The sequence below is a fragment of the Agelaius tricolor genome, unplaced genomic scaffold (assembly GCF_023055355.1).
Source record: "Agelaius tricolor isolate 1412-34295 unplaced genomic scaffold, bAgeTri1.0.p SCAF_44, whole genome shotgun sequence".
Taxonomy (NCBI): domain Eukaryota; kingdom Metazoa; phylum Chordata; class Aves; order Passeriformes; family Icteridae; genus Agelaius; species Agelaius tricolor.
The window spans coordinates 2,156,798-2,184,162 of NW_027269304.1; the positions used below are offsets into that span (position 1 = coordinate 2,156,798).

A 27,365-nucleotide genomic window follows, 5' to 3' on the forward strand; every position below is an offset into this window, starting at 1 on the left:
ATGGCCAGTGGAGCTTTGCCCACATCTGCCAGGAGAGGATCTGAAGCAATTGACAGCACTCCTGCCTGAGAGCACTGTCAGCAACCGCTGCTTCCCGAAAAAATATCTGCAGTACGTGACACAGCTCAGCTCTTAAATCAAATCTCCCTCACTAAAACTATCTACAAGTCATAAAACAATGAGAACTTGAGGTAAAGTACTTCATCAATTTGAAGTAATTCCCCTACCTATGAAGATCACTTAACCTCTGTGACTACTGAGTCCTCAGAGACAGAGTCATCAGGTGATCACTCTGGAAAAGAATGTATTCAATCAAATTAAACTGACACAGAGCACTATGAAAGGTTTGTGATTCTTTGGCCTGGGCTGGCTTGTGTGTGCAAATTGACATCAATTTGGTTTTGAAAAGGTCACTGCAGCTCCGTTGAGAATTAATGTTCTAATACCTCACGCTGTGTTTACAGCTAAACTCATGAAGCATTACTGGATCTCAGCTTTGCTAAAGCTCCAGCTGAAGAATACAGAGAATAAATCACCTTCAGCATTGTTTATTTCAACTACAGTGTCAAGTCTGTACAACACTAAGCTCAGGGCTCCCAGTGCAACCAAAAAAAAGGCTGTTTTTAACCTTGTGCCTGCTTGGCTGCTGTATATTGCTCAGAGAAGCCTGGTGTTTACCATGTGCTATGACAGCTCAGTTAGATGGCTACAGAACTGAGATTTCCTCTCTCTCCCTCACATGTGCTTGTTGGGAGTTATTTTATGCAATGCTTGTAAAGAAGGAATGCTTTTCTCCAGTAAATTAGAAATATTGAGGAGGGCTGCCCAATGCCACAGAAGAATAAATTTTCTGCAGCCATTTACTTGAGCTCTACCAGATCTCCCTTTCAAATTTTGTGAAAAGCAGGGATTTGGTAATCTCTCCAAGACTGGCAGCATGACTTTGAGGAGCATGTCTAATAACAACCTTTTCAGAATCCATGAATTTCAGCAAAAGGCCACCCTGGACACACTGAGAAACCATGTCTTCATGAAAGCAGGAGTTTCAATTCAGACAGAATTTCACACCTTCCTTTCAAATCTGTGCATGCAAAAACACATGGGAATTCAGTCAGTGAGAGAGGAATGGCAAGGCAGAGCTGATGGGGAGCTCTGGGAGTCTCTGGTTTTTGGAAGATTCACTATAAAATAACTGCACCCACGCACAGAAATTTGAATGGCCAGGAAAGATGCCTTGTGCTGTGTGAGCAGCCAAGGAGGGGTGTGCATAAACAACCTGGTATGCCATAAAGATTAATTATGATTTCACACACAGAGATTAAAACCGTGAAGCAAAATGTGCAGCTTTGCACAGAAATTGTGCATTAAAGTAAATAAATAAATTGTAAAGCCTGTATGGGACTGGATGGGGTGTAATTTGTAGGAGGGCACCGTGACTAACAAGTTCTGACCAACAGTGCAGAATTTTTGCAGCACTGCACACCTGGGAGTCCCTCAAATTAGTAGCTCACACTAAGTCATTTATGGTAGGCAATAAATTTAGTGAACAACATCTGTTCCAAATTCACCTAGAAGACGAATACAAATTCTTACACATGCAGAGATCTCTATCAGATCCTGCTTTTACTTTGTTAGCTTTTTCAAGATCTCACATGCCAGAACAATCCACATAAAAGAACCTTAGCAAAAGGTCTGATATTCTGATAATAAACTTTCAGGAGTTTCAGGAGGCTCTTTCATTAAATAACAAGTATCTTTGGAGGTTTTTTTTTTTAATATTTTGTTTTTTCCAAAGAAAAAATAACGAGATTTTCAGGAGATAGCAAACAATGTAATTGATTTTTTTTTTGTTGTTTGTTTTTAATTAGAAATTCTTTTCCTTCCTACAGGTTTGATTATTCAGTGTTAGGATTCAGGTTGCTCAGGGTTAAGAGCAATGAAAAATGCTCTATAACTCCTGAGATGGCAAATAATCTACATAATGATGTGGCTCATACATCCTTGTCAACTGGGTATAAAACACTGGGATGAAAACCTACCATAAAATATTAATATAGAAGAAATATTAAAATAGAAGAAATATTTATCTGTTGAACTGGTTTGTTAGACCCTGAGGGCAGGCTCTTGTTTATTTCACACCCATTCCTGCTGCAGGTAAACACACTCAGACCAAAGACTACTAAAAAAGAGACGAAACCAGGACTTTTAATGGGAAGGATTTTGGCTATCAAATATGCCTATCAATAGCTCATGGAAAACAAGCCAAAAGGAGCCCTTTTTCAAAGAGGTGCTTTGTTATTCTGGCTCCAAGTGAAGGAAAGTGAAAACAAGTAGCTGAAAAGGAGAAAAAGCCAAGGGTTGTCAGTTCAGAGTGCCAACCCAAACAAGTCCTGGGAGAGATTTATCAGCAAAGCCTCTCTTGGAGGGAAGTGATGAGGTATGCGCTGGAATGGAGATGGAAAGGATAGTTGTATCCAGCCTGGAGTGTTTTTCTTAATCCATTTAATACATCTAGATGTTCTAAATGACCTGCAAGGAGCAGGCATCCATCTCAGTAACAGTTCCTATCTGTAAGAAATGGAAATCCCTCTGGCTACAGGGTGATCTTAGCCTGCTACTGCACATAACCACAGAGCCACGGACCAAGGAGTCATTAATTCTCCTTACAACCCTTCCCAATCCATCATGGCTGGTTCCAAACCCACACCAGTTTTTCAGAGGATCGCACAGAAAAGTTCCCTCCCTGTTAGTGCTGCACCAGATAATGCCTGCACACATCCAAAAAAAGTGTAACGTGCAGCAATATTTCTTTCTCTTGAGAAGACTTTTAATATTCTACAAAGAGCTTTTCCAAGACCATCTTTGAGGGGGCAGGCAGTAAAAAAGCATTTTCTCTCTCAAAATCCATCAGATAAGCATCTGAGGAAGAATTAATGGGGAATTAAATAGAAAACATGTCATGATGTTTCCCAAACTTTCGAAACACAAAATATTTCGTTCAGAAGACTTATGGTTTTGTGAAGTTCCTTTCAAAATGGGGCTCTTAACATCTAATCTGGCACCCTGCAGATAATGGAATTTCACACTTCTGCAATTTGTCCACTTATTTCTTCAGAGCCACATGCTCAGTTTTCTGTAATAGTACAGTTCAGTCTTTTGTAGAAGGACTAGAGGTCTGATAAAGCCATGAGACCTACATAAAATGTTCTGTGGATTTTAAATCAGGCCCTATATTTTGACAAGAATATAGCTACATAAGAAACAAAAAAGAGATTTTAGTTAGAAGTCTAAAACTATTTTGGACTCATTCTTTTGAAAGTACTTCATTGCATGATGTGACACTAACAGAAAATCCTTAATATTCACCATCAAGAATTCATAACCAGGAGACAGGTTTGCATGAAAAATCAAGAGTGTGCATAAGCCAAATTATTTCCTGCACTTGATAAGCATAACTTTCTTCAGGTTGGCTTCAATAGAGTTATATCAAGATTAAAATGTTATTAGTTATTGTTGGAGAGAGCACAGAGGAGGCTCCAGCACGGGCAGAGGGATGGAGCAGCTCTGCCGGCAGCCAAGGCTGGCACAGCTGCCATTGCTCACCTGGGCAGGAGAAGCTTTGGCCTGAGCTCAGGGTGGCCTGGCAGGGCCTGAAGGGGCTGCAGCAAAGATGGACACGGACAATTGCCAAGGGCTGCAGGGACAGCAGCCGGGCAATGGCTGCCAGTGCCAGAGGGCAGGGCTGGCTGGGATCTTGGCAATGAGGAATTGTTCCCTGGCAGGGTGGGCAGGCCCTGGCACAGGGTGCCCAGAGCAGCTGGGGCTGCCCCTGCATCCCTGGCACTGCCCAAGGCCAGGCTGGACACTGGGACACTGCGAGGTGTCCCTGCCATGGTGGCACTGGATGGGATTTAACTCCATCCCAACCCAAACCATTCATTTTCCTGTGGTTCTGTGAAGACATTGATGAAACACATGTATAGTTGTAAATGGCTTTAGTGAGCTGTTTCAAAACCCCTGCTCATTTTTGGGATATTCATGGTGGGATCACAAAGGTTTCCCACCAGAGAGAGCCTATGGACAGCTAAAATCCACACTCTGCTCCACCTGGAAAACACCAAGGAGTCCTCAAAGGAGGAGAGAGTGGAGATGGTTCAAACCCTCTGAAAAACCAGCGAGGCCTCACACCTGAGTCAGGCAGAGGCTCTAGGATGAGGAAAGAGTTCAGCCACCTTTATGTCATGCCCTGATTCCCCTGAACCTCAGCTCTGCCAGCAACCTGATCCACAGCCTGCATGGATTTGAGCAGCTTTATGACCATGGCTTGCTGAAATTCTTACAGCAAGGAAAAAATAATCCAAAACCTCAACCAACTCCACAGGAATGTGTCAGTTTCATTGAATATGTTCTGTTTTAAAAGCATGGTGAGGAAATAAAAAAGGGATTTGAAAAGCTGTGCCCAGTACAAAAAAAAACCTAAAAATCAAAACCTTTCTATTAAGTAGGGAGTTCTTTCCCCTTAAGATATTGCATTCAAATTGGAACAAAACCATTAAATTTTACAGAAATCAATCAATCTGATAACATCTTTTACACTGCTTTGCTTCTCAGAAGAGGTTTGATTTTGTTGGTGGTTTACAATGTATATTGTTCTTTTAATTTAATTTTCTTTTAAAAAATAAATAAAATATTTTGAAATACAGATATTTCCTGGTGAACCAAAATTCCAAGTGTCAGCCTTTGGAATATGCAATTCCTCTAACTTGTGCCATCTTGTAGTATCATTATCCCACCTAAGCATGGTCAAAGTGCAACAGTGCTCCAGGCATACCCCTTCTCCTCTTCAGGAAAAAGTAGAAATACTGCCAAGGAGCTGGTCTAAGGCATTAAAGAAACATGGCTACTATTATACACACCTAAGCCAAAAAAATTTTTAAAAATCCAGAAATAATTAAATTTTTTATGCTTTTAATCCTGCTACCTCACATTAACATGACTAGTTACATGATGAGGTCTAGTAAAATCCAGGTCTTGATTACTGTTCTCTCTAAGTAAACAAAAGGTTTTATTTAGTTCACTTTAAAATGTTTCCCAGCTGGACATATATATTTCTAAAATTTTGTTAACTTTGGCTCCCTTTAAAAATCCTCAAGGACGCAAGGCAGGTTTCAATAATTTGAGGTTTGGATTGTTTTGGGGATTTTTTAACCTTCTAAATTTTGTCAAAATTTACGTTTTGCTATCGCTCTGAGAGTCAAAAGAGATTATTACATTACGCACATATGTATAAATTTGCCTTGCATAAAAGTCTCAATGATTCAGGTAAACTGCTGGGAGAAAGTAATTGCAAGGAGTGACTTTTGCACAGCTGGCTGGGTAGGAGTTGAAAGCAATTCAAGGTGGGTGGTCAGTCTTGCCTACTGAAATTCACTTATCCAGTCTGTCTGCTTTACCATATTTGGGGCTTTTCATGCAAAATCCATGAGTATCACTTTCTGGCATTTCTTTTTTCAGACATGACCCCAGGCTGGAGCTGGAGGCCACAGCCAGAGGGCACCTGTGGGGAGTGGGTGTCACTCAGGGGGACATCTGCTCTGCACGGGGCTCTGGATTTGCCCCGCCAGACTCCAAAGCAGCAGACAGGATGATGCAGAAACCATGTCAGAAAGAAAGGAACTGTTTTATTATAAAAGCATATCACGGAGCCCTCTGGCAATTCCTGGTGTTTCCTTTGTTCTTCTCCCCCACACCCGACAATAAATTTGCTAAAAAGAAGCAGACTGAGTGAAATGTCAAGTTGTTAAAAATGGCAGCTTTGCCGTGAGCCCCAGCACGGGCAGGGTACAGCTCCCTGGATAAAGCCTGGATATTTGTCATGCAACATTCTGAGGGCAGCCATTCCCACTTCCTCTCTGCTCCAATATGTCACCAGCAAAACACGACTCCAGCCCACGGAGCCCTCTCCTGGGTGTGAGCATCCTTCCAATGACAACATTTCTTCTCACTGCCTACAGAGAAGACAATTCTAAAGCTCTGCGGGGCTAAACAACCCAAACCCAAGCAACTGCCGTGCAATAAATCATTTTTCTCCAGATGGAACCCAAAACAAAGCAAGGAGTCAGACTGTATCTGACTGAGCTGGTGTGTCTGGGTGTGTGCAGAGGGAAGTAGGGAAGTCCAACTCTGCAGGAAAAGCTGGTTGGGAAAGAGCATCTGCTCACCAGAATGACTTCATCCATTATTTCGTGCGTGATGTTCCATGACTGAGGTGGAAACACGGAGGTACCAATGGATTTTGGGCTTTCCTGTCCCACTCCACCACCATCCCTTCGTTACATTTACACCTTTAATTGGGAGAACCTCAAATGTTTCTGCCATGACACAGCTGGCACAAGAAAGAACCAGCTCTGGTCCTACCACTATGGGGAGAGAGTGTCCCCTCCAGCAAGAATCAAAAAATTGATTTACCACAACACAAATTTGGGAAAAAGTCAGAATACTACACTGAGAATCTCAAGGCACATGCCCACCCTTTGATTGCACCTGTGGCTGCTCAGGGCTGAAAGGAATATTCTTTCTCCTCTTCCTTTTTCCAGTAATACTGGAAAAAGGAACCATTTGGCATCAGGGAAAAAAAAAAAAAAAAAAACAAACTTACAGTACACTACTTAATGTGGCAGTTTGGGGAAAAAAATAGGTTGACATCATATTATTTTAGGAGTAATAAATGTTGGTTTATGTACAAGGCATGTACTAGATTTTTCTTTCTTGTCTCATGAGAGGAATTTTATGTGGCAAAAATAAAGCCAGAGAATATTTTACAGTTCGAGCTCTAAAACAGACAGTGGGGTTTGCATATGTGAGTGTGTGTGTGTATGAGAGGAGAAAGAGAGGAAAAAAGGAAAAGGAAAAGGAAAAGGAAAAGGAAAAGGAAAAGGAAAAGGAAAAGGAAAAGGAAAAGGAAGGATACAGAATGTCTTTTTTTCTAAGAACTGAATCTGTGATGACAATTACCCCACCTGCTGTACCCCAAAATGCTCTTTTTACAGCTATCTGGAGAAGTTTATTCTGCTTATCATGATGATTTTCTGGTATTTTGTCCCCTACTATTTCTCAAGCATTTTTTCATGTACCTCCTAAGCACACTTTTAATTTAATGCCTGCAAAAGCCTGCTGGTCACGTAGCAAGGAACCAAAATCACATTCTTTAGCTGCAGCCCCTGCTCTTTTGGGGCATAATTTTGAGCTATTAGTCATGTGGCAACACACAATCTTTGTCCCACGGCAAATATATTTTTTAAGTTTCATTTTTCTTCATTGAAATGTGACTAATGTTTTGTTTGGGGCAAATCAGTCTTGTCCTGGGCCTTTCTGCATGTGCAAAATTGAGTTGCTACAGAAGTGGCAGTGATAGCTCAAGGTACTGCAGTATTTACATAACTTCTTAAATGCAAGTGAGTGTTAGAATTCATATTTAGAGTGAATACATACATAGATATTGATATATATGGCAAAAGGATTTTTGCATATAGATCTGAGTCCTGTACTTTGCAACTATTACTCAGGATATACAGAGTGGATTCTGGAAAACTTTAATTGATTATTCTTGGTACCATCCCTTACTTCTGAAAAAAAAAAAATTAAAAAAGGTGAAAATTTTGTAAATTTATCTACAGGTGTTAATAAAATTGTTTTGGTTATAAAACACCTGAAGCAGCCTAGGGATAAAGCAGAGTTTCTCAGTTGAATCTGCATAAGTCTGTAAACTCCCCTCTGCTGCAGCTGGAGTGACACAAATGTGTCTCTACCAGACACAATTTCAAACACTGCCTACAGAACATGAGTGTTTGTTTAACCATAGAATCACATAATTTTTTCTTTCAGTAACTTTTTTCATCTCAGTTTTCTTTTCTGCTTTGTTTTGTTTTTTTTTTGTTTTTTTTTCCCTGGCAAAACTGGAACACTTTTTTCTGGAAAAATATTACTTTGTTTTTAGAAACACTTGGGGGTTTTTTGGAAAAGACACTTCTGTTGGACAGCACTTGAGAACAAAGGTTTTAAACCAACTACAGCTAAAAATAGATGCCTTGCTGTGGTAGTGTTACTGCACCACCAAAAATCAGCAGAGGGAGACATATTTTTGACTATAAGGTACTTTCACAAACCCCATCCTGTGCTAACATGACAATATTGCTGCAGAGTTAGTTCACACCTGGCAGGCTCTGTATGTGGTCAGAATAAACTGAAAGAAAAAAAGAAAAAAAAATTGTATATAGGCCAGGAAGTCAAACAATTCAATTAAAGTGTGGACAAATACTTGCCTGAAGAACATTTTGGGTTAATCCTTGGTGCTGTCAGTTGGACCAAGTGCCCACAGCATTTCCCAAGGACTCATGAATTTTGCTTCTAATGTTCACTATTTAACTAGACATGTGACTGGAAACTCACTACAAGCCAGAGTGGTAAATACATAAGTATGCCCGGAATCATTTTACTCACCACTTTCAAGGAAAAAAACCCAATGGTTTAGGGAAAAAATCCCACAATGAAATACAATCAAAAATCTCAGTGCTACTCTGTGTACATATAGGCACATTCTTTGCTGCTATTCTGGCAAAAAGCAACAAAAAAAATTACATCAAATATGTGGAAATTCCTTTTCTAATGCCAAAAAACCTCCCACTGAAACTATGGGATTCCTGCTTGATGAGGTGCTACATGTAAAATCCAAGAGTATGGTTTAAAGTCAAAAACTAATATTTCTTGTGCACTCCTTGAGCTAATGGTGGGGATCAAAAAGGTAATGAAGTATAGCAGAGGTAATACCTAGGCAGGCAGGGACTACTGGAAGACATTCCTGACCAGGAATGAAATTCCAACTGCTTTTCTCCTCCTCAGGAAGCTGAAAGTTTTCATACTGAATTCTCCTCATTTAAGAAAAGCAGTAATACAAGGCTTGTCAGAAAAGTCCTAATGAACTGAGCAGCTTGGGAAAAAAAAAATAAAATTACTCCATAAAGAAAGATTGATAACTTCAGCAACATGTTCCCAAAGACAAGACAAAATACTGAGCAGCCAGTCTGCACACATCCTCACTCACTTACAGCAGGAAAATATTCTGAAAGACACCAGTGGGTATTTTGTATATTATTGATCAAATTTAACACTTAATCACTTCAAAAAACAAGGAAGGTTTTAAAAGACTGGATTAGCAAGGAATAATCCACTAATTAAACTGAAAATGTGCAAAAAACCACCACTGAAAATTCCGTATTAAGGAAGTCAAAATCTGGACACATTCAGAAAAGTTTGGTACAGAAAAACACTTTCCTCAAAAAAAAAAAAAAAAAAAAATTAAGTCATATTGCATCACCATGTAAAAGACAGCTCATCTTTTCTGCAGTAGGACTTTTAGGACTTTAAGGCTTTCTCCACATGTAAACAAAACTCCTAAAAGGAATTCCTGTTCTTCACAACAGAAGTATGAAAAACTACATTGTACCTATGAATAAAATTCCTTCATTTCTCTCATGAATAAACAAAGAGCTATAAGAAAGCTGGAAATGTGTAATCCCTATGTCTAGATCTGAGACGTCTCCTTGGATACAATGCAAAAACAGCAGGGAATGTGTAGGCATCCTCTGAACAGTATTTAATGTGAGGGCACTGTTCCTTGTATCTATGGAAGTCTAGAAAGGAATGTGGAAAGAGAAATTATTGTTCTATAATAAGTCTTTCTTCAGGAAGAGCCAGCAATAGTGGCCCAAAGACCACTTGTTAATTCAGTTTTAGCTTCTTGTGAAAATTTCTAAGTATCAAGTTTCAGCTCCGTTGGATATGGGGCTGGTGGAGTTGGTTTGTTTTTGTTTTTCCTTTGTTTTGAGAAAAGGAGACGTGCACAAAAAAAGCTTGAATTTATTAAAATTACTTGGATATTATTTTTGCTTTCATACAAGGCATCACTGCTATTCTGCTTTAAATACAGAAGGGATGTTTTATAAGGGATGGTGTACAACCTATTTTAAAAAGCCCTCCATAGGGCTTTTTAAAGAAAAGACTATTCTAATATAGAAAGACTATTCTAATATAGAAAAAAAGAATATAGAAAAAAAAAAGACTAATATAGAAATATATTTCTAATATATATTTCTAATATATAGAAATATATTTCTAATATAGAAAAAAAGACTATTCTAATATAGAAAAAACCCCAACTGGTTTAGTTAAACAACAGATCTACCAGCTTGGACTGAACTCAAATGTGTTCTGAAGAAAAAATAATCACCTAATTACACAAATGACCCAGAATCTGCAAAGTGTTATGAAGACATTGTGATACCTACTATCCCCACATCCTCACCACAGTTCTGCTCTCAATCACCTCATTGGAATTACTGTGGTGTAATTACACTGGGGAAGATGAAATCAGGATCTGGCCACAGTTGCTCAGCGTTTAACACTTCAGTTACTCCAGGCACAGGAAGAACCTGGCCAGCTCCACAGCAGGTTTTATGAATAATACAGAGAGTCTGGTCATTCAGGATGTGAAAGTTACTCCAGTCAGACCTGCTTCCCTGGGAAATGAAGTTTAGAACGTTACAATTGATAAGGAGACAAGCTCAGCCCTCCATTAAGGGGAAAAAAAAAAAAAAAAAAAAAAAGAAAATAAGACAATATTTTGCGTTTAATAAGGTGGGAAATGGGTCCTGCCCATGTGAGGCCACTTTTGCTGTTGCTTCAAGATCCCACCAGAAATTAATTCAGGTCAGCCTAGCTGCAAGACAGCAGCTTTCCTTACAGTAAACCTCGGTGAAATAGGTCCTCTAGAGAAACCATGGCTTTCAGTAGCACATACCTTTCATTTGGGGCAAAAAAACAAATGGTGATTTCAGCACACAAAAGACAAAGAGAGACTTCTGCTGAAAGGGAGGAGACTAACACAATAATCAGCAAAAAAAGGCACACCAAAATTGCACCCAGCTCACGTGTGTGTACACCACAAATAGTGGTGTCCAGAGAGATTATTTGCCAGCGAGCACAAATAAAACACCTTAAAGGAGAACAGTGTGGGCACAGATGAAGAGAGATGCAGCCCTGGGTGCTGCAGACTTTCAGGCTGTCCCTTGCAATGCCTGGAAGAGGCAGTGGTCACCCCAAGAGCCCCAGGGGCTGGGGCAGAGCCAGCATCTTCCCTCCCTGCAGAGCACCAGCGCATTCCCCGTCTCCCACCAAAAACGGGGGCTGAGCAAGGGGACGGGGTCATTCTCTGAGACTGAGCAGAGAAATAAAAGTATCAAGGGATAAGTGTCAGGAAGAAAAAAGGCCTATTCAGGCTAAAGACAATGCTGGCAAGAATAAACACGGGTGTAAACTGGCCAAGGAGCAATTTAGGCTAGATATTAGAATCAGGCTTAAACAGAGCCATGATGATCTTTGACGGCCCTCCAGAAGGAGCTGTGAAGACAAGAAGATTAAATGAATTTTAAGGCAAGGCCTAAGATGGACCTGAAAAGACTCTATTCTGCCTCCTTTGTTAAGGTTTATGACTATGGCTCATTACCATCCTGCATTTCATTCAAATTTCGCTTGCCCTCTCACACTGCTAAGACAGAAATATGCATGTCAGAGAATTACATGTTGAAACACAAAGGTTTGTAACCTCTTTCCATAAAAATCCACATCCACAAAGCACAAGCTCCTGCAATTTCACTCTCTTCAAAGCTGGAGGGGACAAGAAACCAGACAGAGCTGGTGGGAGTCCCAGGGTCCAACAAACACTTTGAAACATATTCACTAAAATAAAGACTTTCAAATGTCTCCAAAAAACGCAGGTGTGCAAATTACTCCTGATTCAGACAGGAGTTATGTTTCCAGCATCCCCTCAACCACTGTTAAACAACACCCCCACAAGCATTTTTCAGCTCATAAAAGCTTTATGAGCTGAAAAGTTCCTTCAGGTTTGGTTGGTTGTTTTTTTTTTTTTTTTTCTTCTTTTCCCAGCTGCTAATCCATGACCATCCAGCACCAGCAGCACCACTAGGGAACATCAGAGCATGAGGACACAACAGGGCACGAGGTGGCAAATTCTGCATCCTCGCAGAGAAGGACAAAATCCCGTGTCCCATCTGATGGAAGCTGCGCATGTGCCAACACCTCACGCTGCAGGGGTGTTTGGCTTCCTCACTCTCGTGATTCCAAGGGAAAAACTCCTGGTTCCAGCTCCAGTGGATGAAGGTCCCAGGCCCCTTCCATTCTGAAACACGTGTGTGGCCCTTCCTGTAGCATAAAAAGGGATGTTTCCTCGTGTGCAAGGATGTTTTCCTCATTAACTGAAATATCTCCCTGAGATCTGCCCATGGGCTGTCAGAAAAAACAAGTCTTACTACCCAGATTAATTTGTGCACCTGCCCCATGTTTGCCCACATGGGAGTGTGTGGATTTGTTTGTACATTTTCTCAATGAAAACTGCTGTATTCCTACACAAATGAACAGCTTTATCTGTTCAGCTCTGGGGTCTTTCTTATCATCCCTAGAACATGTCCTCCAGAATTCAGACTGAGTTTGACCTTCCACCAGGCCTTCAAATTACTTCTGTTTCCATGCCTTGTTTTGTTTTTTTTTTTTTTAATCTAAAAGTAAAGTTCCTTTTTAAGAGTTTTCATTGACTGCAAGCATGCATTTTAAAAGCTAGGAGTAAAGCTATTTATCTTTAGAATAAGAAAAGAAGTCCTCTAGAAGAACCTTCTTCTGGTCTAATTAATAAATGTAAAGTCTTAGAAATGATAACATTTAGTATCACCTTCCAGTTACTGTACTACTTTATATTAAGGGACATGTGTGTATGAGACAGGAAAATATCCTTGCCCCTTTATTTACCTGAATTTAACTCCACACCTTTCGAGTGCAGCTTCAGCCTGCAGTAATGATGAAGAATAATATCCCCTGAAATTCCATACATCCATAACACATTCCATGTATCAACAGCACATTCCAGCCCAAAGACTTCAAGGCTCTTCAGAGAAGTTGGTGCCAGTCTGGCGAGGGTTTGAGGAGGAGGAGGAGGAGGAGGAGGAAGGCACAAGGAATCCTTCCTGCCTCTCCTTCCACCTGTGCCTGGCTACAGGTGAGCTCGCCTGAGCCAGGGCTGGCCCCACCACCACAGGCTCTCTGCCCTGCTTGATGGAAACTGCTTAAAATACCTGAAAATCTCAAGAATTCACACAGTTTAGCACAGTCTTTCTCTTCCAGGTGGAATGTGAAGCACTGCTCCTGCCTGACAAAGCCTAATGGCACCTCCATGGAGCAGTTAAATATTATTGTGCCCACGCTGTGGATGGCAAATGGAGCTGCAGGGAGCAATATTCAGCTGTGTAATAGCAAGGTTTTTATTGTAATTGAGTGATAGGAAACAAAACATGGTGCTGAATTTCTGCTGAGCCCTGCCTCACTGTTAAACTGTTGCTTCTGGCAAAAGCTGAATAACAAGGAGGTGAAGAATGAGGGGGAAAGAATAATCTCATAAATAGTTCCAGCACTTCTGCAAACACAGAAAGGAAAATATATTCGTTTATAGACAATGCCATCTATATATAACGTCTCATTATAATTCCTATTTGAAACAGTTATTTCTTGAAGGGCTTTGGTAAGCAAGCTGTCCTTTCTTAGGAGGCACTTTTGGACTCTTGACTTGACAATCAGTGAAGGCCTTTGTTTATAACCCTCCCAGATTAACTTTATCTAAAAATGCTAAACTGCATTACCTTGAAAACATGCCAAAGGAGGAAAAAACTTTATCAGAGATGTAATGATGTAAACTGTATTTACAGTTTCCAAAGAGTTAAGAATAAAAAGCCAGAAGTACAGTTTATGTAGCTCTTTATGATAGTGGATCAATTCTCAAATAAAGAGTGATAGAATAAGAAGTTAAACTACATCCTAGTGAAAGGCATATGTTGGTAAAATTTGCCAAATTCATTCCTCTTCATTACTCCCTATACGCATTTTCTTAGCACAAAGAAAAGTTTATGGACTAAGAACAATGAAGGGAAACTGGGCCTGACAGGATTTTTCAGATGATGTCTTTCATTTCTGTAGCAATAAAATAAATCAATCCAAACCCTCAGAGAGAATAAATCTTTGGCAGTTCTAATTGAATTTGGGGTCAGTAGGTAGAGGGTGCCTTTAGTCTGTGGATAGCTAAGTGGGGGAATTCCCACTGCCAGGGCCTGAAAACAGAAAAATGAAGAAAATTCCTTTTTAAAATTGACCTAGACACATGATGAGGCTCTCTGTGTCTAAAGAGAGCACAGAGGGTGCCACATGACAAATTTAATAATATTTAAAGACAATAAACTTTATTCCTCTCCTCACAGACTGAATAATTCTTAAAGGCAGATTTTTAAGGATTTATAACTTTATGTCTGCTTACACACACCCTGACACATATGCACATCTATACCTGGGAAATGCATGCACAGCTTTGAAAGTTTGTGAAGATGAAGAAGACAAACCCTGAAGAAAGTTTGTCCTAAGGATCTGATCACCCAAGGCAGAGCAAGAAAGAGCAGCTATGAAGAGCATCTGCACGCCCTGTCCTTTAGATAATCCACTTTGAACCAAATCCTAATTTAATAAAACGCACTACCCATACTATTCTGAAAAAAAAAAGAGTGTAAAATGAGGCTCCTCTCGAGGTAGATGCAGAGAAATCCTACATCCACACCCTTCCAAACCATCCTACTTCTTCCCACCACCTGGAACACACAACTGCCCAGCACAATCCACTCTCCTGTAGGAAATAAACTGCAGCACAAATCAAAAATCTAACTGGAAAAAAAAAAAATGTCACTATTACCTAGTCCAGCTACTCATCATTAAGTTAAATTAGGTGAATTTCCACAGATACAAAAGGACTTAAAATGTGGGTTAAGTTTTGTCTTCAGAAATTACCCTTCTGCTCTGACTTACTGGGACTTGTATCATTGAACAGAGACTCCCAAGGCACTGGTAACATATAAAGACAAAATAATGATAATATACAGCAGAAACAAAAGTTTCAGAACTATCATTTTCTGAAATAGAAGGCTAAGCTACTATTGCTATATATAACTTGTGCAGATTTGCACCCTGTAAACATAAAGTAGGATAATAAGCACAATGTGTAAAAAGATACCAAGCCAAGGTATTACATGTCCAAACAGGATATGGCACATCTCAAGGGAATAAAACCACTACTGGTTTTTGATTTTTGAATGGAACCCTACCAAGAACAAACCTGAAAAAACCATCCAAAAGACTCCCATAAATTATGAATTCTGCTGGATGAGTTCTTCAGAGGCACGGAGGTTTTGGCCAAGAACCAAAGATAAAACAGTTTCTGACACAACCATTCAAAAGACATGCATGTAGTTAAGGTATATAAGACCAAAAAAAAAATCCATTTTTTTACTTTGTCCCTTCAAAAAAAAAATAAAATAATTATTATACAACCATAAGACAATTAAGCACCATAAAACATTGAGCCTAACAGAAATTCTGAGCTTTGTACTGCTTGTCAGTTCCTTTGCTTTTTGTTTTAAAATAAAATTTTTTACCATGACATCTTAAATAATAGTCAGTTGACAGGATTCTTTGATGTAAAACTGCACACCCTTCAACATTTGCATTATGGAGACATATTCATCATCAACCCCAACAGTTCATTGCTACTTTAGAAGTTTCTGTTCTGGATACCCATGGAATTGAAGCTACATACACATGTACAGAACCATCAGCTAAAAAATGTGGCAGAATTAAATATTGCATCAATGTGCACCACATATTCCCTAAGATGCATTTTTAAAAAATTCTATGATATGCTATTAAAAAAAAAAAAATTAAAAAAACCCCATTCCTCCAAATCACAGGAGGCAGTAGAGTGCTTTAACCATTTTTTAGCTGACTACACTGTACATGGCATTGTTAATTGCTACAGACCAATGGAATGTTAAAATAATCTAGTGCTTCGTTTAGGACTAGTAATGCATGGAATGGAAGCTGTGAAATTAAAATGCTTGTTTCACAGACAGCTGGAGTTAAATTGGTGACTTGACAACATTAAAAAAAGAAAACTGGACTGTAGCCATCATGACTTTTAAAAAGAAATAAAACATTTTCATATTCATTCTTACGTAGAAATAATTCTTACCACACAGCAAGTATAAAATTCATTTCTGAGGGGCTTTTAACGGACAGAAAAATAGACCTACCAATATTCAGCAAGTTGCTGTCTAGACAAAAGTGGTACTTTGCATCCTTCAGTGATCCAAGAAACACCTCCAGCACATCCTAAAGCACACCTGTTTGACATGACAAACTGTCCACTCTGATGGACTGCGGGTCTAAAGGGCAAAATCTTACCTGTGTCATTGCCTGTGATTTGAATAACATACAATCTTATGTCATTATCAGGGTGTGAAGTGGAAGGAGACACCTCCTGAGGTTGCAAGGCCTCTGTGGCCTCCTTCACTCGGGGTGGAGCAGTAGGTCGTGCCACCGCCGTGGCAGTGGATGCTGTGAAATATTCCTTATCGATCTCCGGCTCCAGCATCTTTCCTGGCAGATCATCCTCAGCAGTGGCTTTGCTGGGAGACACAGATTCATCAATTATGATGATGTCATGGCTTGTTACCTCCTCTTCTTCCTCAGGAATGATGCGTGGAGTCTTTGGAGTGACAAAAGGCTTGGTTGCAGATGTGGGCTGAGCTTTGTCTGCAGCACCGAGGGAAGGTGTTGTCATGCTGCTGGGAGTTGTTGCCTTTTCTGTTGCAAATACAGCTGGCCTGGTTTCCTCAGGTTCTGTAGTCATTCCTGAGCCTTCTGTATGAGCATGGCTTGGAGAAGCTCCCAGAGCCAGGTCAGTAATGCTTTCCACAGTGGAACGTCCTGCTGGCGTCGTATGGGAGGGCGGCACGGAATCCCAGCTCACTGCATCATCCTCCTCCCTGGTGGGGGTTCCTGGGCTCTCCTGTGTCTTTGCTTCAGTTCCAGCAGTTATGGGCATCACCTCAGTGACCTCCTCATCCTGGTCAGGAGCAGTTCCAGCTGTTGGAGTTGCCGTGAGGTGCAACCAGGTGCTGGTTTCCTTAGGTGCCAGAACCACTCCGTGGTCTGTGGATGTCACTGCAGGCGCAGGTGCCTCTGTGGCTGGGTACATCTCCTCATAAGCTGAGCCTGTCTCATCCAGTGTCTCCTGAACTGCTGTTTGAGCCCATTCAGATCCTGGTGACATCTCTGGTTCGTGTGTGTGGGCAGATGTCACAGACAGTGTGGCAGTTCTTGGTTCCAAACCTTGGTCCAGTGTGGAGAGTTCTGGGAACACCTCGCTATGTTTTGCAGTGGTTTCTGTTGCTTCTGTATGAAAGACATCATCAAAAGCAGTCTGATCAGTAATTGGCATATCTCTAGTGACCTCACTCTCTACAGTAACTGGAACTAGGGAGGCATCATACTCCTTCTGTGGAGCTGCAGTATCTACCTCAGTTACACCTGCAAATTTAATAGTTCCCTCTGTCCCTGATGTCTCATCTCCTTCACGCTCAGTTACCCCCACAGCTGTGGGCACAGCACTTGGCAATACAGTTACACTTGGGGAGCTAAAAAACCCTATGGTTGCACTACTTTCTTCCACTGGTATTTTGGATGCTGTGGTCGTTTCCAAATCCAAGGAGCTGCTGGTGTGGGATACACTTGTAGTGTCTCTGCTCTGACCAAAATCAGATGATACCACTTCTTCATCCCTTGTGGTCTCTGCTGGCTCCCTGCTTGTCTCAGTTGCCTCTGTAGCTGCTGAAATTGGAGCTCCTGGATGCACTGTGGATTCCACAATGTGCCCTGGAGATGATGTGGGCTCCATTCCAGAAAAGCCATCCTCCGTAGCAAACTCAATCACTCTTCCAGTGTGAGATGACTCTTCTGTCATATATCCCTCCTCTTTATCTGTTGGCAGCCACGTGCCAGAACCTGGAGGGGCCTGTGTGATCTTCTCCCTTGCAGAACATCCCTCAGATTCTCCTGCAATACATGGAGGAATGGCAGCTGTGGAATGAGGGACCTCCTCATCTGTTGTCCTCATTTCTGGCTGCTCTGTTTCCTCCTGCTCCTCCAAGACAGCTGATGCTTCTGTCTGCTGAGATGAGGGGATAAGAGACATGGTGCCTTCTCCAAAAACTGGCAGGGCATCGGTGCTTCCTGAGATGGCCTCAGATTCTGTTTGATCAGCAGCTGACACAGAAAAGGATACAGGTGTTCCAGATGCCACAGTGGGCTGCACGTCCCTCAGGTCCTCTCTGCTCCCTTCAGCTGAGGCCTCGCTGTCAAATGCTGTTGCAGAGCTAAATTTAACCCAGGGCGTTGACTCTTTCGCTGCAGAAAACTGTCCAGTGGTTACTGCTTGCTCATCTAGGAGTGCCTCTGATGCAGCAGGCACTTCTGCTCTTGGGTAATGACCAGCAGCCACTCCAGAATCTGTGCCAGACACAGCGGTGTGCACGCTCTCACTGCCCTCCCTCTCTGCAGACTCAGCGGTGTGCAGAGCTTTAGGGATCACAACAGTTGTAAGTTTCTCATCAGATTTCGCCTCCAGTGATGTTTTCGTGGGGGCATTCGTGAGGTGGGCACTGTGGGACACTTTCTCCTCTGTCAGTGAATCTGCAGCCCCTGTCCTGGCAGCCTCTCTCCGAGCAGTCTGTAAGAAGCTATCTGTAGCTGTCCTCAGGGGGCCCACTTCTATTTGCTCAGTCTGATTATCAACATCGTGCCTCTGCGCATCTCCCGTCTCAGCATCTTCCCAAAAACCAGTGGAACTCTTAGCTACAGCTGTGCTATCCTGAAAAATTACAGAGGTCAAGAAAGCGTCCTCAATGCTTTCAGACCTACCTTGTTCCTCTGCTTCAGAGTAAGTGTGATCCAGCTCCAAATCTGGGGCCATGGTGTCTGTTGGCCTGGGTGAGACATCGTACTCAGTCCTGCCCAGTGTGTCACCAGTGAATATTTCGCCGTCGGTGACAGTCTGAGGTAGAAGGGTGGTGAGAGGAATGTTCTCCATGAGCACCTCCATCTCCCTTTTCTCCTCAGCCACGTCAGTAGTCATTTCTGTGTCCTCCTCAGACTCTGGGGTTGTTTCCTCCAAAGAAACTGTTTGGGTGGCAGGCACTTCAGTGAGCGGGGTCTCGGAGATGGGAGGCTCGAGAGGAGCTCCAGCAGGAGATGATATCACGCTGTCAGTTCTCAGGGATGTCACGGGCTCAATGGTTGTGGGCTCTGTTGTGACTTTTTTAGCTTTAAAAAAAAAAAAAAAAGGCAAAAAACAAAAAAAAAAGGTACAGTCAGTACACAAGATACTTTAGTTCGTTAGTTTGCATGTCCCCAACAAAAAAATAAATGCCACGCTGAAAAATAAGTGTTTCAAAGGGGTTAGGTAGTTTTTTAGAGCATTGAATGACATGCAATAAAACACTGTAGAGCTGCAGAATGCCTAACTTAAAAGTCAGATGAAGTGAAAAAAATAGCAATATTCTTCATATTTGTGGTTTATATAATTACCCCTAGAAGTCCTTGTGTTACATGAGTGACCATCAGCCTGCCAGGTACTGATCTGGGGACATAAAGGTTTATTTCAAGATGTCACAAATTAGGAGAGCTGTGGGTTTTCTTCAAAGCTTGGCGCAGCATCCAGCTCAGATGTATAAAGGGAGTGAAGTAATGCTTTAGCTTATTTTCAGCACATAATTACAAACTGCAAGAAGGATTCCTCACTGCAGTGAGAGTGTGCTCAAGCAGCAGGATCAAGCATGCCACCAGAAAATGCTGCTGCTGCCCTGCCTTTAAATTATGCTGGGAGAAATTCATTGTGGGGAAAGGTGAGAATGTTGAACCGTAAGATCACAAACTTAATACTACTAAAACGATGTTGATCTTTTGAAGACACTTCAAAGATGCACATCTGAAACTCCTCCACACACAGAAATGCTTCCATGGGAGGGCTGAACATGCAAAGGCAAAGTGCTGAACCCTCTGGATGATGGAAAAGGTGAGGGAGTTGCTATCCTAGATGAACAGGAGGTACAAAGAAAGGTCCTTCCAGTGAACCAAACTGTGATGTTTTAAACAACCTGGTGGCCTTGCTGCTTGTCCACTCCTTTTAGCCCACATTTCCATGCCATCGAAGGAGGAAATGTGAGCCAGCACTGCAAGGTGTGTCAGCAGATTTTAAATTCCTTGAAAAAGTGAGTGCTCAGAAAAGAGGTTTTCCTCAGGAAAAGCCCAGGTTGGAACCATCTTCCCTTCTGCCAGTTTTCCCAGATCAGTAATCTTCACAAGGGCAATAGGAGCAGATGGGTGGAAGATGGGAATGTCTTAAACCAATTCTGTTAACTGGTAAGTAACTGAGAGTCAAAAGCCTTACAAGGATGCAGATAAAGACCAAAATACAGCTTTTAAATCACGCTAAGCATATGAAGAATGCATTAAACAGTCTGTGCTTATGAGGACTCACTGTTTACCAGAGAGACATGACTACACCTAGAACTTCTTGCAAAATAAAATCTTGCTTAGCATGTAATAGATCAAATAAGTCTCTTCCCTTTGCACACAGAAATCAAAACAGTTACATTATTTTACAGTTTATACTCAAGCATCAGCAACATGCACGCACAAATCAGGGTTTTTTTCACACACCCATGGCTAATTAGGTGCCCCTTTGATAGCTGGAGATATGAATTCTGCGTGTGCAAGTCAGGGTGACACAAATATCTGTTCAGTTTCACACACTCAGCTTTGAAAATGCCACCTTTGCAAAAGACCTCTTTGATTCATCCTGAAGCAGGAGGGACTGGCCAGGGGATGACTGCTCCAGATTTCTAGAAGAACGTGTAGAATTACAGAGTAGGAAAATGAGGTAAAAGGGTTGATATTTCAGCTTTCCTGAACGAGAAGTGAAAGTGAAAAGGAAATTGTAAGGGCAAGAAAATATGACGTCGCCATATTTAGAAGTGGTGGTGTTCTTTGCCAGCAGAGGAAAAAAAAAGGAGCAGATACCTTTCCCTACCACAAATTTAATTTTTTTGTGGTTTTACAAAGAAGACTTAGCTACATATTATATATATGAAAATGCTTTTTACTTATTTAAGTTAAAATATTTTTCCTCCCCTCTCTGCTTGCATGGGGTTGGTTTAAACCCCACAGTTTTTGCCACACAGCTTGGGAAATGAAGGATGCACACAACTGGTGTGTGCTGCTGGGTGGTAGCCGTTAAACCTCTACCAAAGTATTCATCATTTTCCTCAACAGCAATTTTTACTTTTTTTTTTTTTTTTTTTTTTTTAATGGCAAAATGGAAAGGAGGCAGCAAAGTCTCAATCTCTCCCTTCTAATCACAGGATCAGTTTCCTAAATGTGGATGAAATTGGTTTTGCAGCCAACACAAACAATCACTCAGGCTTCAGCTGCCACACTTTGAGTGACCATCAGGATCACCCTCTGCACAAATATTAAAATGTTAATACCCTCTAGCAGAACCAGACAAAAATGAGGGCAGTGTAGATAATTTTTTTTTTTTTAAATCTGTGGAAAAAAAAGGTAAGTTTATTTCATCGCTGCTGAGAAATTGTGTACACTTACTCACAACCACTTACGCAGCTCCCAGATTTCCAAGAAATGCTTGCAAGTCCCAAGAGTTCAGATATTTATGCTTGGGATGCAGATATTTATTATTCATGACTTATTATCTGCTAATGACTTGACAGAATAGGTACACATTTATTATGCCAACCTGAAAAAACACCAAGCATATTTGGTTTGCTTATATTAATAACTGAATCAATAAATATTACCTTTATAGAGTGTTATAAGTAGAGCCCATATTTTTTAAGAGTTTATCAATAAACAGCCAGATTTTCTCCCATGGAAATTGTGTGCAATTCAGCTCTGGTTAAAATCAACCAGAGTGACCCTGAAGTCACTTTGTCTAAACAATTACATGCAAGTTTTTTCATTCACATCATCCAGGAGTGCAAACTTATTTGAGTGGATGAAAAATAAAAAAACCCTGACAGTGCTTCTTCAATGAGAAACATATCCACGTTATTTTATTTTTTTTCTGTGTGAAAAGAAAAAAAGAATAAACAAAGGGAAGGTTGCTTTTTTAGCAGACAACACCAGTTTGAGCTGTCCTCCGCTCCACCCAGATGTTTTGCATTACTGTGCTCCTTGCATCATGCGTGCAATATGCTATCTCCTTTGTCCTCCTCCTTCTGGTTCAAGACATGAGACAGATTTTCCTAATAAAATGCATGAACATATTAGCAGCAAGAAAGCAAATTATCTCACCAACAGCTGCTCGTATCAAAGACTATCTGGTTTTTGGTTTTTTTGTTTTAATCAATTCCTTCTACATTGAACAACATGCATGAAGTTGATTTTGGAAGGGCTATATGACTTTGCAGAGATGTTTTACGTTGTCACTCCCTATTTATTAATTTTATGCTCTTACTGTACAGCATTTTCCTCTTCTTCTTTTCCACCATGACTTAAACAAGGATTCAAAATTATGGAGCAATATTGAAACTTACTATTTTTTTCACGGAAATCAAACTGCACAACTTCAGACACGGTTCAACTTTGCAATTACCAGAAAAGGATTTTGGCATGTTTCTGTGCTGTTTAATTTGGGATTAGTATTAGTGTACTTTATGGAGGAGAAATGCTTATTTTATAAATTATATATATTATAATTTGTACCACTTGAGCAATTTTTCTGCTCTCAGAAATACTGTTTATCTGTTTACATTTGGGTAAGTACCTAAGAACCTGGAAGGACATAGACCCTATAGGCAGAGATTGTTTTGGGGCATTGCTAACAGCCAAAACAACAAAAATTTGCTTTAAGTTGGAACAAAAGCTGGAAATAGTGAATTATTTCTGTGAATTACAGCCAAAATAAATTATTACAAAATATAAATAATGTTGAGACACTCAAAATTAATGTTTGAAATCTTTGAGCCCAATTTAAGCACAATGCCAATGCAGAGAGCTGCCTTGCTTCATTTTTGCATATTTTTTTATGTTAATTTGTTGTGTTTCTTCTTGGTGTCTCTTCCTTCCCTGCTACCAACCCTGGCAGAGAGGACAGCCTTGAATGTTCCCCTGAGCCCAAAAGTTTTGCCAGCTGGAGTTTAAATTACTGGCAGAGCCTTCCAAGCTGAACAAGTCTAAGATTAAGAACAGATCCAAAAAAAAAAAAAAAAAAAAAAAAAGAAAAAGAAAAAAAAGAAAAGAAAAGAAAAAAAGAAAGGACAAAAATTGGTGCTCTGAGTTACAGGCTGAGCAAGAAGCCTCTGATCATGGCACTGATCCAGCACCTGCTCATTCACACTTTTCCAGAAGCAGTGGTGCATAGGTCATGTGGGATTTTGCTCATAAATAATGAGACTTTTGGTAGCAGAATTCAAAATCTGACAGTGCAGCTGTAAGAATTTCTCTGTAACTCCAGGTGCATACTCCCACTCACCTACAGTCTGTTTTGACGTCAAAATCAAAAGCCAAATGTAATGAGAGAAATATGAAAATTTAAGCGCAGGATCTGTTCCTGCTTACAAAGCATGTGCCATAGCAGAGAAAACTAACAGGATTCTTTAAAAAGTACCCAAAATTTGGAAACTATCCGGCTGTCTTATTTGCAAGAAAAACTTTTTTGCATCCTCTTCACACCACTGCCCAAGGTCTTTTCTTCCAGCTAAAAAAACAGCAGAGGCAGCAGCTCTTTTAGCTCTGTGAACACAAACACTCTTAAGTAAAACCACTTGCTATTTCATAACTTCTGAAGTCAGATGGTTGAAGAGGAAAAGATATGTTATCTCCTGGTTTGCCCACATGCAAGTGCAGTTCTGTGGACGAATTATAACCTGCCAATCTATCCACAAAAGAACAATAGCAAAAAGCATTTCTCTTTCCACATTATTTATTATGAAACTGCCAAAGAGGACAACAACAAAAAAAAAAAAAAAATCAGCAAGCCTCTTTAGTCAGCTCTTCCTAATTAAATCTGTAACCCAGCACCAAATAAAAGCAATAATCTTTTGCTTTGTGACCGCAAAAAAACAATTGAAGAACAAAAAGGGCCAAGATTGTCACTTGGGTAAGAACTGAGAGCAGAATTCTTGGTGCTCTGCTCCCCCCACCTGGTGTGAAAGGGGGGAAATCACCCCTGTGTGCCATGGGTGATGCCCAGACCCCACAGCTGCAATGGAGCAAAAGTGACAAAGAGCAAAATCAATTCATGTTTTCTGCACTTGAGCATTTATAGGGGTGGACCTTCCACTTCTTCACATTGCTGCTCCTCATCCTATCCTTGTTACCTGACCTAGCCAGTAACCTGAGGCAGTGGAAGGAAAATGCCTCCAACTGTGTCTTCTTCTCTTTTCTCTCTCTGTCTGGCCACAGTGTTTGCACTCAGAGGTTGTTCTTTGAGCACCCAGTTTTGAATCACTCAGGCAAATGCAAGTTCACTTGCTCAGGCAAAAGAAGCATCTCCTCCCCAGCTCTTCATGGTGCTCCAAACAGCTGCTCCTCATACATCAGTCAGGTTGATAAATCTCTGCTCCTACTTTATGCAGCATTTAAAAGGTTGAGCTGCACCCAGGCCCCACTTCCTTCCCCTCCTTCTCAGGGTGAGACACTGCTGAGATGAACAGCACAGGCTGGTTTGGAGTGGACTGAGGTCTTCTTGCAGTTTTCAGCATGGTCTAACTGAGCTCTCAAAGCCCTGAGGAAGAGTGGGGTGAGGAAGCTGCAAGGGGCTGTCGGTGTGCTGCTCACCATGAGCCCAGCAGAGAGAAGCAGGGATTTACTGCAGCCACACCTGGGCCGAGAAATTACCAGGGTTTCTGCAGCTGTGGGGGACTTGACAAATGGCATATCTGAGAGAAGAACATAAATCTGCTTTCTTAGGAAGATCATAAAAGGCTGGAGAATGGCTGTCTGGGGGTAATCTCTTTGCACAGCTTCACCTTCATGGAGAGGCGGCCTGAGCAGAGCCAGCAGCCCTGCACAGGCTGTGCTCAATGCCCTGACCTTGGGATCCTCACCTGCCCAAAGGCATTTCCCCATTCTGACACTGGACTCTGAAATGCTGGAGCACACCGTGTTTATTATTTATTATGCCCGGCACTGTGCTTCTTCAGATATAAATTTCTTTTTGGTTTTTTTTTTTTTTCCCCCTTCAGATTGGCAATTCTGCTCCTCGTGCTTCGCCACGCCCGATGTCTTCATTATTCCGCGTCCGTTCCCAAACTGATCAGAAATCCACAGATCTCCCGTAACACAGCCCCTGACATCAGGCTGGAAATAATTCCCTCATCCAGGAAATAGCTGGGACACGCAGCTACCGACGGTTGCTGTGGAGAAGGACAGAGCTGCACGGCTATTCAAGGTTTTCCAAGCTAAGTCACATGCAGCAGAAGGGGAAGACAGCATTCCTCCTGCCAGCTCCTGAGCTGTGCCCAGCAGCCTTTATCCTTTATCCTGCTGCAGGACAAGAGGAGCACTGTGGATGCTGCCTGAGCCTGCCATGGTGGTGCTGTAGGACGCCCCAAAGCCCTGTGGAGGTCATAATTTCCTATATTTCTCCTACAGAGCAGATTTGGAGCTTTAGATGGATGAAGCATCAAAGCAAGAGGGCCTCAGCCCCGAGCAGTGGCAGACTTGGACCCGCTCTCGACGGGGCTGGATTGGAGCAATCAAAGCAGCGTGGACTCTCCATTCCTGAGGAACAGGCATGGCAACACCAGCCCAGAACTGGAATTTTCCAATCTCCTGCTAAAATTGAGCCACGATGCCAAACCAAAGTGGTGTAACAAAAGAGAAGCAATAAAGGTGCATGAAACAAAAGTCAAAATGAGAGAGAGGAAAATGGGAAAGAGAATGGGCAAATCCAGAGCGAAACGGTCAACACGTGTTTTGAGTCAAAGTGAAAAATGTTTTGCTGAAAGATTCGCCAAAACCAATACAGGTCTATGAAAGAATTCAGCTTTAATAAATCAGTGTTTCTCAGCAAAAAGGGGGTTTGTGTTTCAAAAAATCCAACCACCTCTGTGTACAGAGCTCATCAACTTCAGCTTTGTCGCAGGTATGTAAGTTAAGAACCTGAATGCATTTTGATTAATGCATTTCTGGAGTGCAGTTTGTTCAATGGCTGCTGTGGGATGAAAAGGTCCATCCAAAGTCAGCTGAAGTCTGTGACAAGATTTCTACAAAGTCCAGTGAAATAGCCCTGGAGGGACTGGGAGGCTGAAGTACAGGATTAAGTAAATCCCCTATAGCTCTCTGAAAGAACTAATTATTATATACGTATCTATTAAAAAGATACATTTTAAGCAATTTAAATTATATTCATCATCTTCTTAATGATGAAATATTTTCATCTCTTACAAATTAGCATAAGTGCTCAGCAGCAGCTGTTCTTTTTTTTTTTTTTAATTTAAACATATTAACCTAAGTCCTATATGTTAACACTTGAAAAATTTTCCCTCTGATGATGGCCTCCAAGGAGCTGAAAGTACTTAATCATGTGTCTAACCTGAAACCTTTTCAGGCCCCATCAGATACATGATTAGGTATCTCTCAGAGAGAAAAAAAAAAAAAGAAAAAAAAAAGAAAGAAAAGGTCTGGCAAAAGCCTTGGAGGTATGAAATAAAACAGACAGATAATGTTTCAGAAACTTAGACCCATGTGGTTTTTGAAGAGTGAAAAGCACTTGTGATCAAAGGGGAGAAAGTTTCAGGGGTTTTTAACAAGGCTTTTATATTTTAAATCATGTATTATTAGTCTGGGCCACTCTTATTTTCATAAAGTCAAGACATTTCATACAATGTAATTTTGTACCCATAACACTGCTGAAGTTAAAATTCTGAACTTAACTGTACTTTAAAAGTTGTCCAGGTTGGCTGCTCTACTGAAACTAGTGAATATAATTTTTAAATTGAATTTACTCCCTGTGTTTTTCATGTATTTCAATAAATATGATTCCTCTTTGAAAGCAAACAAAATGCTCAAAATACAGATTGAGGTTTCTTAAAACCACAAATTAAAATTAACATTTTGAGACTTTCCAGCAGAGAGACCCATAATCACGAAACAGGAGTGAGGAGCCTGAGCAGGATGAAAGAGATATCCCCTTTCTCAAATGCACAATTTGTCTTTGTGAAGACAGGAACAGCTTGAGTAAGCACAGGGGTGCTGTGGTGTGACTGCGTGTCCAGGTGAGGAGGGAGAGGTGTGAGACACACACAGTGAGAGCTGTGAGCAGGGGTTTCACTGAGAGCCCAGGTGCT

The 27,365-nt window shown here is 41.1% G+C and overlaps 1 protein-coding gene across 3 annotated transcripts in view; it reads right to left on the bottom strand.

The window, feature by feature from the left end:
• Positions 1-27,365, bottom strand: part of VCAN (versican) — a 100,316-nt gene that overhangs the window by 34,835 nt on the left and 38,116 nt on the right. Inside the window, exons 7-8 of one of the 3 annotated variants that reach the window (XM_071455165.1) lie at positions 18,916-19,317; positions 16,399-17,391 (exon numbers count right to left, since the gene is read on the bottom strand). In XM_071455165.1, coding sequence (XP_071311266.1) covers positions 16,399-17,391; positions 18,916-19,317 — 1,395 coding nt within the window. Of the gene's footprint in view, positions 1-16,398; positions 19,318-27,365 lie in introns of all 3 variants that reach the window. The other 2 variants (XM_071455164.1, XM_071455166.1) reach the window with 2 other exon arrangements.